This window comes from Thamnophis elegans, chromosome Z (assembly GCF_009769535.1).
Source record: "Thamnophis elegans isolate rThaEle1 chromosome Z, rThaEle1.pri, whole genome shotgun sequence".
NCBI classification, from domain to species: Eukaryota; Metazoa; Chordata; class Lepidosauria; order Squamata; family Colubridae; genus Thamnophis; species Thamnophis elegans.
Genome location: NC_045558.1, coordinates 95,616,264 through 95,632,432, shown reverse-complemented (window position 1 = coordinate 95,632,432; position 16,169 = coordinate 95,616,264). Strand labels below are relative to the sequence as shown.

Here is a 16,169-nt window from a genome sequence, read left to right as displayed (position 1 = left end):
TATTTTGTGGATAATTGTAGATTGCTTGCTCAACCTTGCTATCCAATATATTTGCAATCTTCAATTTGATGCGCTTCAAATATATTGGGCTCCAAATGTTATATTTGCCAAGTACCAAGGCCTTGGAAGTCCTACACATCTGGAGAATACCAAACTGGAGGAAACTCCCTCCCCCTTTTTTTACTGCAGTTCTAGAGGTATAACTTTGCTCTGGCTGTTCTAAATGAAAAATATGTTTTATGTCCCTGATCTGCACTATAGGTGGGGTATAGAATTTGGGCAACACATTATTTCATTCTATGGACAGTAAAAATGAATAAAATCTGCAAAGGGATTTGGTTCAGATTACTGAAACTCTCCCCTTTTGGCAATAAATGTGAATTCAGATGAGAAAACAGAGGCAATAAGATCTAAGCACAGAGACTCCCACCAGAAAAAACAATGGGAAGAATGAGCAAGCTGAGTTTTTATGCCACATTATGTTTCTTTGACGGGAAATAAAGCAACCTGGAATCAAGCAAACTTTTGTGCATGGATGAAAAAGATCCCTTGTACATCATCAACTCCGATCTTCAAGGTTGGAGGCATCTTGTAGGAATGGAAGTCATGAATACGATAGCCATTTTTTGCAAACGATTCCTTGATGTCTACTTCACTCAGGGGCACCACCGTCAGCTTTACTTCTCCTGCTAAGTAGAAAGACTCTTCCAAAGCTCCAATCATGAGGAAATGGCCACCAGGTTTAAGGAGCCTGGTGACATTCTGAAAAGCTTTATCAAAGCTTGGGCGGTCAGGGCTCGCAGCCTCTAGGCAAAACGTAGAAATCAAAGCATCAGCTGGCTGGCTGAACAAAGAACCCAGTGGGTCAGGTTGATGGATGTCAATAGGAAGGATCTTTTTCAGCTTCTTTTTCAGCTTTTGTTCTTTCTCCTTCCACGGCTCCCTATAGTCACCAGGAAGAGAAAAAAAAGGGAGGCGGAACAGGTTTATGGCTGTTATGATACATGGAAAGTTTAATTCTAATATAGAAATGGAGTCATGTGTCAAATCACTGTATTACATGAGATCAGGGGTGGGATTCAAAATTTTTACCAAGAGGTTCTCTGCCTGGTTGCTGGGTGGGCATGGCCATAGTGGGCACCGCTTAGTCGGCGTCCTGCACTACAGCGGGTGTGTTAAGGAGTTTTTGTCCTCCCTGAGCTCCGGAGGCTTTTCTCAAGCCTCCGGGAGGGTGTAAACAGCCTCTCCAGGCTCCAGAGGCCTGATTCTGGCCTTCCTGAACTTTCAGTGTGGCAGTTTTTCACCCTCCCCGAGCCTCCACACGTGTCCTGCACTTACCTGCATCCAAAATGGGCCATGTGGGGACTCCTGGGAGGGGAGAGGTGGGTGGGGCCAGCCAGGAGTGGAATTTGTGGGTTCTCCAAACTGCACAGAATCTTAGCTAGAGATTATCCCAAACCCCTGCGAACTCCAGCAGCCCATTGATCACACATTGGCATATTAATCAGTTTGGCTCCTGGTTTATATTTCCAGGTACAATATAATTTTCGCTTTCTTTTCTCACAAATCATGTTGGGTCCCTCTTAACCATTTTTTACGTGGACATAAATTCCAAGAATATATAGCTTTTCCCTAAATCCAAAAGCAAAGTCCCCTCTCGGTTTCTTACCCTTTGCCCTCAATTTTACAAACATGCTGGATATAAGGGGACCAGTCAAAGCCATCCTTGTCTTCATTGTGCACCCAGTTGTGAATGAAAGTCCGGTTCACTTCCAGGAAGTCGGTGGCTACAATCTCCTCAAAGTAGTCACAGGCACTGAGGAGCTGGTAGATGGTGGGGCCTGTGCCAATATCAATCAAAGTGTGACCAGTGATTTTTCCTGCAAGGGATTTAAAAAGGGGGAGGGGGACCAATGTTTGCAAAAATCAGAAATGATTTATTTAAATATCAAAGTCAAAATAGTTAGTGAGAGTGAAGTGAAATACAAAGAGGAGGAGGAGGCACCATTGTAATGTGGTGCTTGGATACACACTGAGAGTCCTCTGTCATACTTAATCCCATTGACCCCAAAGGGCCATCCCAAAAATGATTTCTTTTGTTTTTCATCACAGCACTATGGAATCCTAAGAGCATGTGTGGAAGGAAAGCAGGGAATTGACTCTCTAGGGAATAATATAATATTAAATAGTAGTTGCTATTCATTTTGAGTTTCCTCTTTAGCTTTGTGCTAAACAGCTCAGGTACTGTTATTGTAAGAAATTAAGCAGTTCCCTTGACAGAAATAGAACACCAGTCCATTTGACATTCCAGGAGGCAGACAAATTTTCCTGAAAATTTCAGGGAATGAATCAAGGGCTTTTTGTAGGCAAAGAATTATTCCATGATTGTTAACCCACTAAGTTTAAGCATTATTAAAACAATAAACAGGAAGAGAGGTTAGTATAGGACTTCTTCTCTGTGATGTCCCACAACATACATTGAACAGCAAGTTGTATATTATCTTTCCACCATCAAAGAAGTCAATAATTCATCAGAGTCGACAAGGCTGCTTCGTATCTGCATTTTTAAAATTTATAAATATGCAGAATTCTAAATATCTAATTCTAAATGTTCATATTTCTAAATATGAACATTTACTAGATTTGAATAGAAACACAGTATACACAGCAGGAAGACCAGGCATTGGTCAGCTATACAATGTTGAGAGGATCACTTCGGAATCCTTGTTCTTTCTCCTTTCATACCATTCTTAATTCTTACATTAGATGCAGAATTCTTAATCTTCAAGCACAGGTTGCCTGGACGTTTGTATCTTTCTTTGATAGCCCTTCAGTTAGATTACAACATTTTGTCAAGAAGAAAGTATACAGTCACAACAGCTATCCTAGTTGAACTAAGTGCTAATATGCAAATAAGATTATTTGTCTTGTGAAACTGATTAATAACTGAGCTGCTAGGTATGAGAATGCTTTGTGTCAACATGGTTGATTCAACCCAAGTTTCAAAAATCAAAATCTCATCCATTTAGCAAATAAGCATTTAAGTTAAAAAAAAGAAAAACATTGCCACCGAATCTGATGGGAGCAGGTTTTGGGGTATCATTATCTGCAGATTCATAAATAGAATGTTAATTAAAACCAAACCCTGGCATTTGCTCCTCCGTGGGGAATACCCAAGATAGGATGGACAAGGATTGTTCACTCAGATGGCCATTCCAGGCATTGCTGGAGAAGAGTTTCTATTCTTCAAATATTCTAAACTAGGCAGATGATGATGGAGTTGATGATGATGATAAATTAAAAGATGCATTGATCAATTTCACCATGAGTTCACTCTGGAGAATTTTTCTACTTGTGTCAAAACTCAGAAGCAGGTATTTTCATACCCACACCCTTAGCTTCATTATAACATTATAACAACTCTGCAAGAGAAGGGCAGATCTTTTGGCTCAGATTTTGAGATTTGAAAGTCATAGTTTTGAAAGAGCTAAATTGTTTTCTTACTATGAAAACCTTCAAAAGGTTAGTGCTGGCCCACCTGAAAGCTATCAAGGATCTGCTGCTAGACTCTCTGCAATTCATCTACCTTGGAAATAAATCAGCAGATGATGCTGTGAATATAGCATTGTACTACAACTTACAACATTTAGAATCCCCAAAGACTCCAAAAGTGTCCTTTTTGTAGACTTCAGCTCTGCATTCAACACTATCGTTCCAGAAATCCTCCTCTCGAAACTGCCTCAGATAGCTGTAGCTAATCACGCTAGTAGTTGGATTATAAACTTTCTTTTTTGTATTATCTTCTTATTTTTTTAATATATATATTTTATTTTCATTTTTCATTTTCATACACTCACATGTATACACCATACAGTATTAAACAATAATTGCATCAATTCCTCTTGTCGACAATGCCCCAAAGAATAAAAGCCCAATATACCTCTTCCATTCTCCATACACCTCTTCCTTCCAACTTTCTTTCTTCCCTCCCTCATCCCCCTTTACCCTACTTCCCCTCCCCCTCTACCACTCCTCTCTCCAAATCCGCTCCCCCCTTCCTTTTCACCTTCCCCCCCACCCTCTCTCCCATCCCTCTCTACCCATCCTTCATCTTCCCTACTCCTCCTCCCCTTGGTGTATTTCCAGTATATGTTGATGTACTTGGCTTATCCTATTTCTAAAGAAAAATTAAAGAAAAACAGTATACATGTGAAGTCACATTGCATTGAGATCAAGGACATCGTGTCTAACCTAATATATGTCCCTCCCTCCCCCCACCCTCCCCCCCGATCCCCCACCCCCTCCTCCCCCCCCAACTTCCCAGAACCCGTACACGGTATAGATTTTTAACAAACACAGTCTAAACTCTATTGAGAAAAAAGAAATAAAAAAATTAATAACATCTCTACATTGATCTTAGCTTCTTCTTGCAGGATTATAAACTTTCTAACGAATAGGAAGCAGCAGGTTAAGCTAGGGAAAATCGCATCAAATACTCATTCACTTAGTACAGGATTGTGTGCTTTCTCCATTACTCTTCTCTATATATCAATGACTGCATCTTGGAGAATTTTTCTGTTAAAATACTGAGGTTTGCAGGTGATAAATAGTCATTGGTCTCATTCGAAATGATGATTCTGCACATAGGCAAGAGGTAGATCAACGGTCCCTATGGTGTAACCAGAACTGAACTGGAGCTGAATATACTTAAAACTGTAGACATGATTGTAGATTTTAGAAGAAGCTCTCCTATTTTACCACCTCTTACAATATTAGACAATAAGGTATCAACAATAGGGACCTTCAAGTTTCTGGGTTGTATTATCTCCCAGGACTTGAAATGGACACCTAACATTAGCACAATCATTTAAAAAGCACAAACAAGAATGTTCTTCCTGTATAAACTCAGAAAGCTCAGATTGCCCAAGGATCTACTGATACAGTTCTACAGAGGAATTACTGAGTCTGTCATTTGTACCCCAATAACTGTATGGTACAGGTACAAACAGGTACAAACTTTAATGGATAATTAGTACTGCAGAAAAATAATTTCAGTCAGCCTTCCTTCCATTAAGATCTGAATACTACACGAGCCAGAAAATATCTCACATCCTGGACATAATCTATTTCAACTTCTCTCCCCTCAGGACGCCACTATAGGGTATTGCATGCCAAACAACTAGACTCAAAGATAGTTACTTCCCCCATGCCATCACTCTGCTGAATACTTAATTCCCATAGCATTGTTTTAGGCCTAAGATATTTACCCATGTAGTAGGCTGTATTGCTGTTATCATCTTTCTCATCTTCTCATTTCTCATCTTCCTTACTCTCTTCCCCTATTGCTTTCTTGTGATTTATCACTTGTCGTTTGTATCATATAATTAATGGTTGTAACTATGATTTATGACCTATGACCTATAATTTTGTTGTTGTATGTACATATGAGAGTTTATGCACTAAAGACAAATTCCTTATGTATCCACTCACCCTTGGTAATAAAGTATTCTATTCTGTTCTGTTCTGTTTTGTTCTTTGTTCCTGATTACCAAGGTTAGCATTTCGACAATGTATTAACAAATATTCTATTAACAGGAGAGGAAATAATCTAGGAGGGGAGGCCACAGAATGTTCCAGCCAGAAAAAAAATAATGTTCAGTATCAAGAGGCCCTTCCAACTAATGTAAACCTTGGTAACTCCTTACCTGTGGCAAAGGCATCTGCCAGGCAACGAAGCTTCCAGGGCACCACAAACTCTTCACTAGTAAAATTGGCACGTGGTGCCACATAGTTGTTCTGCAAGTAAGCCAAGGGGTCGAACCTCTGGTAGTTTTCAGCCATAGCTGCAACACCAATGGCATTCATGGCTTTGGAGATACTTAGCTGCATTCAGCTCACCTACTGTGCTTGGAGTTGACAAGTGGTGGTTTTATAGCCCTGCATGCCCAAGGTATTGGAACAAGTTAATGGACCCAATGCAATTAGTGCCAAGTACTTTGAGCTGATACCATCAGAGATTCCCTGTAGGGTATCTATAAATTGGAGTCATTTGTCCAATACACATCCACGCCCTTTCATAGAGTAATTGAGAAGACCTTTCAAAGAGCTTGATAAAGGCTCTGGCAAAGCTGTTGGGGGAAGGCAAGGGAATGGAGTGTGTATCTTGTTCTGGACAGTCATTTAATAACTGTATTGAAAGGACACTTTATTGAGGTTGTACATTCAGTATAACAAAATTAGTGTCAGGAACCAGGGAGGGCAATATGGTATGACAGATACCACTGTCCTTCAGGGAAGGATCTTGTGCACAAATAATGCATAGCTCTTGAATTTAATATATGACCCACTTTTGAGAGGCAGGAAATAGCAGTTGTAAATCAAGTTCCTTCTATATCATCAAATCACCTTAGACGCAATCCAGATGGGGCAATGGCTCTCTCCCAGCGCCCACCAGGAGATGCCAATCTTTCATTACTTAGGACCAGACTACACATTATATAGGGGATATGCAATCAGTACCCCAAACATTTAAAAATAAAGTACACTGAAACAAAAATGAGTATCCTCACTCTCAACTGCTTTTCTTGGATAATAGAACTGGAACACAACAGAAGAGAACAGAACACAATAGTAGAGTTGGAAGGGCCCTTGGAGTTCTTGTATTCCAACCCTCTGCCCAAGCAGGAGACCCTACACCATTTCAAACAAATGGCTGCTCAGTATATATTGAAAAGCCTCCAGTGATGGAGCACCCAGAATTTCTGAAGGCAAGCAGTTCCACTTGTTTATCTTTAGTTCTATGTTGCTTCTCCCCTTGGTTAGTTTCCATTGCTTTTTGTCTTTCCTTCTGGTGCTTTGGAAAATAGGCTAACCTCCCCTCTGATTGTTACTTTTGCTTGCTTCTAGGTGTTCACAAATCTGTTTTTTTATTATCTTTTTTGATATTTGTAATAATTTATTTATTATCTTCCCAGGTATTAATGTCAGGCTGATTGATATGTAGTTTCCTAAATCTGTTTTCTCCTTTTTTTTTTAAGATGGAAACCATATCAGCTCTTTCCAGTCCTCTGGTAGATCCTTGGTACTTTAGGATTTTTTAAAGATATGGTTCACTGCTTCTGAGATCACATGTGCCTGCTCTTTCAAAACTCTGGGATGTAATATTGGTAGTCCTGGTGATTGGAACCAGGGGTGGGTTCCTGCCAGTTCTAACCTCTTATATAGAAGAGGTTCCACAAATCTACAGTGCCGTTTAGAACCGATTCCAGCTCCCTCCCCGCCCCCCCCGTCTGCACATCATCAAGATGAAGAGCGAGAGGAGGAATTCTGGGAGTTGAAGTCCACAAGTTTTAAAGCTGTCAAGTTTGAACACCCCTGGGGTTTTTTTCCCTAAAGGGTTAGGGTTACAAGGATCTTGTAACTTGACAGCTTTAAGACTTGCATACTTCAATGCCAGAGTTCCTGAGCCAACATTTTGGTTGCTAAGCAAGAGCATTGTTAAGTGAGTTTCACCACATTTTACAAATTGGCCATGCCCACCCAGTCACATGACTGCCAAGCCACTCCCACTTGGTCACATGGCTGGCAAGCCACTCCCACCCAACCACATGGCTGGCAAGCCACTCCCACAAAGTTGGCTACACCTACAGAAGAAGTTCTAAAACATTTTGAAACCCACCACTGATTGGAACTCATCTAGAGTGGACAGGTGTTTTCTTAGCTATTTTAATTTAAATTCCTATTCTGTTTTGTATAGTTCTCTTTTTGGTAGGATGGACTATTTTTTTCTTTTTGTGTGAAGACAGATACAAAGAAAGAATTAAGTAATTCTGCTTTCTCCCTGCTGCTCATCACCTGGGCTTCCCCTTGAAGTGCGCATTCCCAAGATGGTGTCCTGTCGCATTTGAGGAGAACTTTAGGGAGATGATTGTCCTTCTCAGGGCTTGCAGGGGGTACCCTATCCCATCGTAGGTTCTGGGTTCAACTATGAGAACTTTCTGGGAACGTCATGAGTGAAACGGGGTGGTTGGCGGTGAAAGGAGAATGGAGAGCATCGGCAGCTGCCGGCATGGGTGTGGGTGGCAGTGGGGGTGGCGGGACGCCCGGCCTGGGGTGTCTGCAGCTGCCGCTCCCCACGCCGTGGTGTTATCCTGGTTGCTCTTCCCCTCCACCTTGCTTATTGATGTGATAGACCGGATCAGCGGCGCATCACTTGTGGGGTGCCCCAGGGGTCAGTTCTCTCACTCCTCCTGTTCAACATATATATGAAACCGCTGGGTGAGATCATCCGTGGTTTTGGGGTACGGTATCATCAATATGCTGATGATACCCAACTTTTCATCTCTACCCCAAACCACCCAAACGATGCCCTCGACATGATGTCCCGATGCCTGGAGGCTGTGCGGATCTGGATGGGGAGGAACAGGCTCAAGGCTCAATCCCTCCAAGACTGAGTGGCTGTGGTTTCCGTCATGCCGATTTGTGCATCTTGTTCCATCTTTGATGATAGGGAGAGAAATTTTAGCCCCCTCAGAGAAGGCCCACAATTTGGGAGTCCTCCTGGATAGAAGAACACCTGATGGCCATGACCAGGGAGGGCTTTTACCAGGTTCGCCTGGTATGTCAGTTGCGCCCCTTCCTGGATCAGGATGCTCTGTGCACAGTCACTCATGCCCTTGTCCTTTCTCGCCTGGACTACTACAATGGTCTCTACATGAGGCTGCCCTTGAAGAGCACCAAAGGCTTCAGCTGGTCCAGAGTGCGGCCGCGCGGGTTATCATGGGGGTACCTAGGTGCTCCTATGTTACATCCCTTTTAGGCAACCTGCACTGGTTTTCAGTTGTTTTCCGGGTGCGATTCAAGGTACTAATTATGACCTTTAAAGCGCTCCATGGCTTAGGCCCAGGGTACCTGCGAGACCACCTACTGCCACCAGTAGCCTCCCACCGTCCAGTGCGATCCCACAGAGTTGGCCTCTTCAGGATGCTGTCAGCCAGACAGTGTCGGCAAGCAATTCCCAGGGGAAGAGCCTTCTCTGTGGGAGCATGTTCCCTCTGGAGTGAGCTGCCCCTGGAGCTTCGTATAATCCCTGACCTCTGGTCCATCTGACGCGCCCTAAAAAGTTGCCTTTTCCAGCAAGCCAGCCTGGCCTGGATAGAATAAAATAAATGATTAATTTAATTGTTAATTTTAATCTAATTTTAAAAAATTTATTGTTAATATTAATTGGGTTTGTTTTGGGATACTTTATTTAATTTCCTTTTTAACTTTTGTAATATGGTTTTTTTAATGTTGTACGCCGCCCTGAGTCCTTTGGGAGAAGGGCGGCATATAAATCCAGCAAACAAACAAACCTCCTTGCCATCTTCTCCCATTAGTGGACCAATTGTTTCTTTGACTTTTTTCTTGTTTTTTTATATTTTGAAAGAATTTTTTAAAATTATTTTTGACATTTGTCAAAAATAATTTTGTCAGAATGAAGTCTTACTTCATTCTGAGCCTTAGCTTTGCCTTTTGCAGGTTTGGGCCATATGCTGACATTCTGTCTTAGTTATGTATCCGTCTTTCCATTTTTTATTCTTATCCTTTTTGTCTATCGGTTTATTTATTTATTCTTATTTTTCTTTTTGATTATGTTCTATTGGTTGTGCCTGCATTATACTGAATTCTAATATGACATAGTTACTTTCTCCCAAGATTCCTGCAACTTCAAGCCACTCTATCATTTCTTCTATGTTAGTAAGAATTAGATCCAGTATAACAGACTGTCTAATCCCTTCCTCTACCTTTTGGATGACAAAGTTGTCAGCTAGGTTAGTCAGGAACCTGCTTGATCTCCCACATGCAGAATTTGTCTTCCAGTTGATGCTAGGATAGTTAAAGTCCTCCATTGTGTTTCCTGCATACATTTGTTAACTGATTAGCAAAACGTTCATCTATTTCTGGGAGAAGAAATAGTATTTAATTTTTATTCTTATACTGTGTTTCTGATTAAACTGATTCTCAATTTATAGGGATTACTCAATTTTTCAAAGTTGGGATAGAAGTAAAAATGCTATGCAATATTAAAAATATAATATTTTAACAATATTAATTGTTAAAAAGAAATAATACACTTAGTTGATACATTTTACTTTGATAGATGCATCAAAGACATTTTGCATGGTTGGATAGAACAATGTAAATGCTTGCCTGTTGACTGACGTAATTATGACATTTTCTGCTCTCTACAATTGCAGATAAGGCACTATCGGCTGTATATCCTGTTGACCTCTTTGAGGTTGTAAAATTATATAACCTCTATGCAAGTGCATGCAAATGCACTGAATTACAATCCCATCATCCCTAGTGCATTATTGCTAGCTTAGATGGCAGGAACATCTGGAAGATATCAGATTGGAGAAGGCTGTTTTAGACCCAGTGTGCAATGTGATCCTTAACATGAGTGGAAGATGTAGAACACGGAAGAAATCTGCATCTGCCTCCCCTTCCCATCACATTTTTGAATGTATTAACAAAGCATGGAAGAGTAGGAAATGAAAGTTACAGAGCCATGAACCATGTAGAGTTGAATGTGAATATCATAGAGTAATCTTTATTTCAAAAAGAAAAATACTTGTTCTGATTTGCATTCCACAAATCACCCTGTTTTGCAGAATTGGATGGAGAGAAAATAATATAACTGTTCCCAATCTGCTGACCTCCTCTGGTTGGGAATTGAGGATAAGGCAAAATGTTTGTTGCAAAACAAAGGAAGGAGGTGGAGAGAAAGGTGAACTTTGCTGTAGCCTACCTGCTGTGATGGAAAATACCTTACTGGGGGAGAGTGGGAAGGAAAGGCAAAGTTTTTCCAAAAAGGCATCAGTAGAACTATATATCTTTTATGGGAGCTAACTTCAATGTTTTAATGTCTCTTTTCTGTTGATTTGCTTCGCTATCATATTTCATTATTTTAATAATGCAGCAGTCAAGTCAAGGAAAACGGCTCACCTTTGCCAAAGAAATCTGGTAGGACTTGATGTTATCAAAGTCTAGTAAAACTGAATACACAAAGAATTTATCTATGTAAAATTGCCATTTAAAAGGGTGCAATGCAAAAAGCATGCTGATTCTTCTTCCCGGCTTATGAGTTCCTTCTTGTCCCACGTCTTTGCAGTGTTTGATTTTACACATACTTCAATAGTCATGCTTCTTCTACTCCCAGCATTTCCATGCCTCTTGGTAAGGACTGCTTGCCAAGTCAACATCTCATGTTGCCCCTGACCCTATCTACCCTTCGGGAACATGCAGGACATTTTCTCCCAGTTACACCAAAGTTTTGGCATTGGGTCTCTCTGGACATGAGAAAAGTGAGCAAGAGCTTGGCTCTGAGGGAGTATGGTGCTCCTGAAACCTGAGGGGGAGAGAAGGAGGAAGGGAGGGAGGGAGGGAGTGGAAAGGTTTTTCCAAATGACTTCATCCTGCGGAACTGTCATAGAGCTGTGTACTCCCAAAGCAGGCCTCCCATCTTCCATCAACAAGTTCTGCAAATCTTCCTTCTATTACAGAATACCTTCTTGAATTATTAAGCCTTGGTCAGGGTTCCCAATAGCTGAAATAATGATTTTATTTTTCAGTGAAAAGAAGCTTGAAATGAATATGAAGTCAAAAATTCTTAGAAGAGCTGATTCTGAATACTCTCTGCTTATACACCTTTTGCACACTGATGCTTTCTAGTATAATGATTATAGGTGTTTGATGGTGAATATACAAGTGTATGTACTATGACAATAAAAGATAATATTAATTAATACTAATACAATATTAGTATTGAAGCGCTTATGAAATTGCATATTCTTTTACATAATAGTATAAACCTACATAAATCTGCATACATGCTACATAAATACATTATGATACCGAGGTTCTTGGCAAAAACATGATGCATATCAAGGTCAATGCCAACTAAAGAACTGGCAGCTGTGACTTCACATTGTTGTCAACAGATTATAGTGATAATAATAATTAACAACTGTCAATGAGAAAGACAAAAAAAAGTCTCAATGGTGGATGTCATCATACCTGGAGATAGCAGAACAGTATAGAAAGAAATTCACAAAGTACAAACATGTGCAAATGGAAGTATAATAATGGCAAAAGAGAGCAAAGATAGTACCTAGAGTTAATAGGCATCTTGGCTACAATCCCACAACATCTTGAGCATCTCTTGAACACCATTGACATTGATGAAATCATCTCAGTCAATTATAAAAAGCAGTTTACAGTTAGACTTGAAGAGTTTACAGTTTACATCCTGCAACCATCGAACAACATTTGCCTATCCCAGGTCTTTGGAAAGGACTTGATAGGTGGAACAAAAATGCCAAGTCCTCTCTAAATATCTGGCTGACTCTGAAAAGAACTATAATAATAAAGAAGAAGAAGAGGAGGAGGAGGGAATACAGCCTAATGTTTACTGTACTTTCACAATTCCTTAATGATGTAAAAGTGCTTGATACTCTGCAAAATCAAAGATAATTTAAAAAAATATTTGGGCTGATCTAAAGGCATTAAGAAGTCATGTATCTCTAAAGACCCACTTTCTCCTTGAGAGAGAGACCCCAAATAAAGTTATGGCTTTTCATGAGTTCATTAGATTGTAATTTGAAGTGTTAGGTAGCTTTAATGTCCATCCAAGTTAAAGACTGCTACACAATGCTTCAGATTTAGAACTTACAAACTTTCTTTTCATCTTCAAATAGTGAATTAATTAAATTACCAGTCGATACTATTGCCAGGAAGTACAGAAATAAAAGAGCATTAAAAAAATTTACGTCACTAATGTGGATTCCAGTAATACATACATATCCCATGAGGCAAAGGGGTGGAGAAGAGGTATTCAGTATTGGAATGCTGTAGCAGTGACTCTGCAAGACTAATTTAGCTCCAGCACCATCCCCCAGAAATGAGCTCTCCTAAAACTATATAAACCACCTAAGCAGGGACAAAACACTAGACAGAATTCAGATTTACAGATCTTGTTTTATTTCAAACAGACCTTTACAACACAAAGATGCACGGCAAGAGTGTGATTCTCCACAGCTCCGGCATTCTGTCTGCAGCTGAACTGGCCTGCCGGGTGTCTGAGAAGGATGAGGCCCGAAAGGAATCATTCAATGCTGAATGGAAAGACTTGTCACTCACCTCAAGGCCTGAAGAAGGGTAAGTGCTTGCCTTTGGTTAGGCAAAGGTTGTATTAGACTTGATCAAAAATGATTTATTCCAGCAGATGGGTGGGGAGAGATTCCCCAGTTCTTTTCTGAAACTTGGAGGATAGACTGCTGAGACTCCTAATACCATGTCTACACAAAGTGAAATTGTGGTACCTTCACTTAAGAAATCAAACATAATCAGATCTTGGACGTACTACATGCATCGGGAGATGGAAAACAGCTGGGTTTTTCAAGAGGTTGATGTATTTCTTTCATCGGAAAGCAACAACTTAGCATGGGGTTGAATTGAAGTGTTTCTGAGGTTATGATTGTGTATAGCACCAGACATATGCCTATTGTATGTTACACATAAAGACAGAAGAGACAGAAAGGGAAAGGCACACCCAAAGGATGGACATGAATATGAATCTCCATAGGCTCTAACCTTGTGTTTAGATTATGGCATCTTAGATGAATAGGTATGTAACATTAAATCAAGGCATCAGTGATACACCATTGAAAAAGGTGAGTTGGGTTGAAAGGAGAATGCTATGTTCATGGTTATTGCAGCCAGGATTTTTAAAAGTAGATTTTCCTGCTACTATTAAATTCATTTTAGTAGATGGATCATATACATTGACTGCTTTGTTGGTTCAAAGCCAGGCTGAGTATAGGCAAGCAGGCCATGATAGAGTTCATTGTCCTATGTTGTTTACAAAAATATATTACCTCTGGCTGTAAGAGCAAATTCCTAGGCAAAGACCTGCCTAGTCTTACTTCTGTTTTACCTACACTGGATATTTTTGGGGAAGGGCAACACTGCTTCCTACTCTGGCAAGCATTGTAAGAAATAGCCATTGAAAGGACAACCTTCCATTTATTTTTCCAAACCACCTTAGACATATAAAGCCACCTAAATTGAAGCCACCTAACTTAGTGATAGTGAACGTCATCCTTGAATGATACATATAGCAAGTTCAATTTCACATATGCTTAGCAACAAACATACATTTGAAGGCTTAGTATACTGTGTGAATATTATCATTGAATGAAAGGGACCTCCTTTGCTGAATTTCTCCAGTTTTCTGAGCATTTCAAGATCTACTGCCATGAGAATGGGAGAGCAACAAAATGTTCTTTATACCCTTTTCTCTATATTTAGTATACAAAATATAATATATGATGTCATTCTTCATTCTTTTTAAAACTGAATGTGCAATCTTTCTTTTTTAGGGGAATACATATTCTCCCCTTTTAAAGAATGCTGATGACACTTTTTACAGTGTTTGAAATGCATCATTATTATATCACAAATCTGTGAAAATATTATAATATAATCTTCATCCCCTTCCCTAATTATATCAAGTATGGAAGAAACTTTCCTTCTTCCTTTCTTCCACACACATTAATCACATTGCCTGCTTAGTCTCCATTATCATTTATATGAAGTTAGAATATTTATTAATCTGTTTTGGAGATAGTGTATGTCTCTTACATTGAACTGTATTTGCTATTGTGTTCTTTATTCACTTAAACTGGATAGATTTGGGGTGGGGGAGAGATCTTCACAATTCCATTTGGAACTAACCACTTCCACTTTGTAGCTACCACAGCTAAGTATTTGCAATCAGAATGTCCTTCATGAACTTCTTCAATCCTATAAAGCCCTACTTAGATGTTCTCTTCTCAACAAATTGCTACCACACGAAAGTAAAACTGGGCATGAGTCTCTTAGGCAAGCTCCTATATCTAATTCTTTTTACTGGCTTTCTCAATTTGTGGAGGCTTGCTATGTGATTGACAATCATGGAAGATTAGGGCTCTAAAGGATGTACGAAGGGAACTTCCAAGCAGAAATAAACTTCCTCCCAGCGTAGATGTTATACAATGGAAAGCAGTAGGATGAAACAGAGAGATTGGAGTTTGCATGCTCTTATTGCACCAATAAATTCTTCCTTTTGGCAAACGGAGCATGGACTTCAAACAAGTCAATTGAGAATATGATTTTGAATGGCAATATTCTTGATGGCTTCATTCTTCCAGATGAAAGAACTCAAGTTTTTCTGTTTCTGCTAGCAGTGTGTGTTATATGGTTGGTTTCAAGACAGAATTGTTAAGATACATTGTAGGGTGGATTTTTAATTCATACTGTGCTCACATCCATATAGCTGCTCTCACTCTGAGGTGGACAGTCAGCGCAAAGAAACCTATAGACAACAACAGGAGGCTTGGGCCATAATTCAGCGATCACCATGGGGCATCCTCCGTCTAGGTCTGCTGGGTGAGCCTCTGGTCTCTTACCATCTGCCTTATCAGCGAGCTCTGCCTTTGCCCATCTTCACACCAATCAAGCTAAGCACCAAGGCTGAACGGGAGCTGACACCAACTCCATCAGAGTCAGTGGAGTCTCTGCCAGTCACAGGCATCTGCCCTGACAAGACACCTGTGTTTGAGATCACCAAAGAGTTGCCCCTTGTTGTCCAGCCCACCTGCCCCGACTTCAAAAAAGCTGGCCTGCACCGTTCACTGTCCCGCTCTATGTCCCAGGAGGCCCAGAGAGGCTGAGGCAACTCAACAACTCTCCTATTTGGAACTGGTTTGGGCCAAAGTGCCTTTTGCTGCATGAGGACAATCTGAAGGTGCCCAGATATGTAGAAAAGACTTTGTAGGATTGAACTTTGGATGGCCTTCTTTTTCTGTGAGTAGGGATGGGAGGGGGGGGGAAGGATGTGGGATGTCTTTGTGTATATATAATTAGCTGTATAATGTTACATATTTCTATGACCAGTTCTTATTTTTCTTTCTTCTTCTTTTGTTTAATGTTTTAACTGGAGAAGTCAGGAAGGTGTACATGAATAAAGGAGAAAAACAAAAACAGTGCAAGGTGATTGACATAATTGCCTAAAATTACAGTGAAAAATGAATTTGTAGATAAAATGGCTGATCCAAATGATAAGAATGGCAGTTTCTGAGTTTAGC

The 16,169-nt window shown here is 40.2% G+C and overlaps 2 protein-coding genes across 2 annotated transcripts; one reads left to right on the top strand and one right to left on the bottom strand.

The window, feature by feature from the left end:
- Window positions 1-513: 513 nt before the first annotated feature.
- On the bottom strand, window positions 514-5,865 carry PNMT (phenylethanolamine N-methyltransferase). The gene is made up of 3 exons (XM_032234557.1): window positions 5,706-5,865; window positions 1,670-1,880; window positions 514-943 (listed from the first exon to the last, which is right to left on the bottom strand). Exons 1-3 carry the CDS (start codon window positions 5,863-5,865, stop codon window positions 514-516), a joined length of 801 nt encoding a protein of 266 aa, XP_032090448.1.
- Window positions 5,866-12,933: 7,068 nt separating this feature from the next.
- TCAP (titin-cap) lies at window positions 12,934-15,755 on the top strand. Its single transcript, XM_032234510.1, has 2 exons — window positions 12,934-13,200; window positions 15,359-15,755. The coding sequence occupies exons 1-2, from the start codon at window positions 13,052-13,054 to the stop codon at window positions 15,753-15,755; spliced, it is 546 nt and encodes a 181-aa protein (XP_032090401.1). The 5' UTR covers window positions 12,934-13,051.
- The last annotated feature ends 414 nt before the right edge of the window (window positions 15,756-16,169 follow it).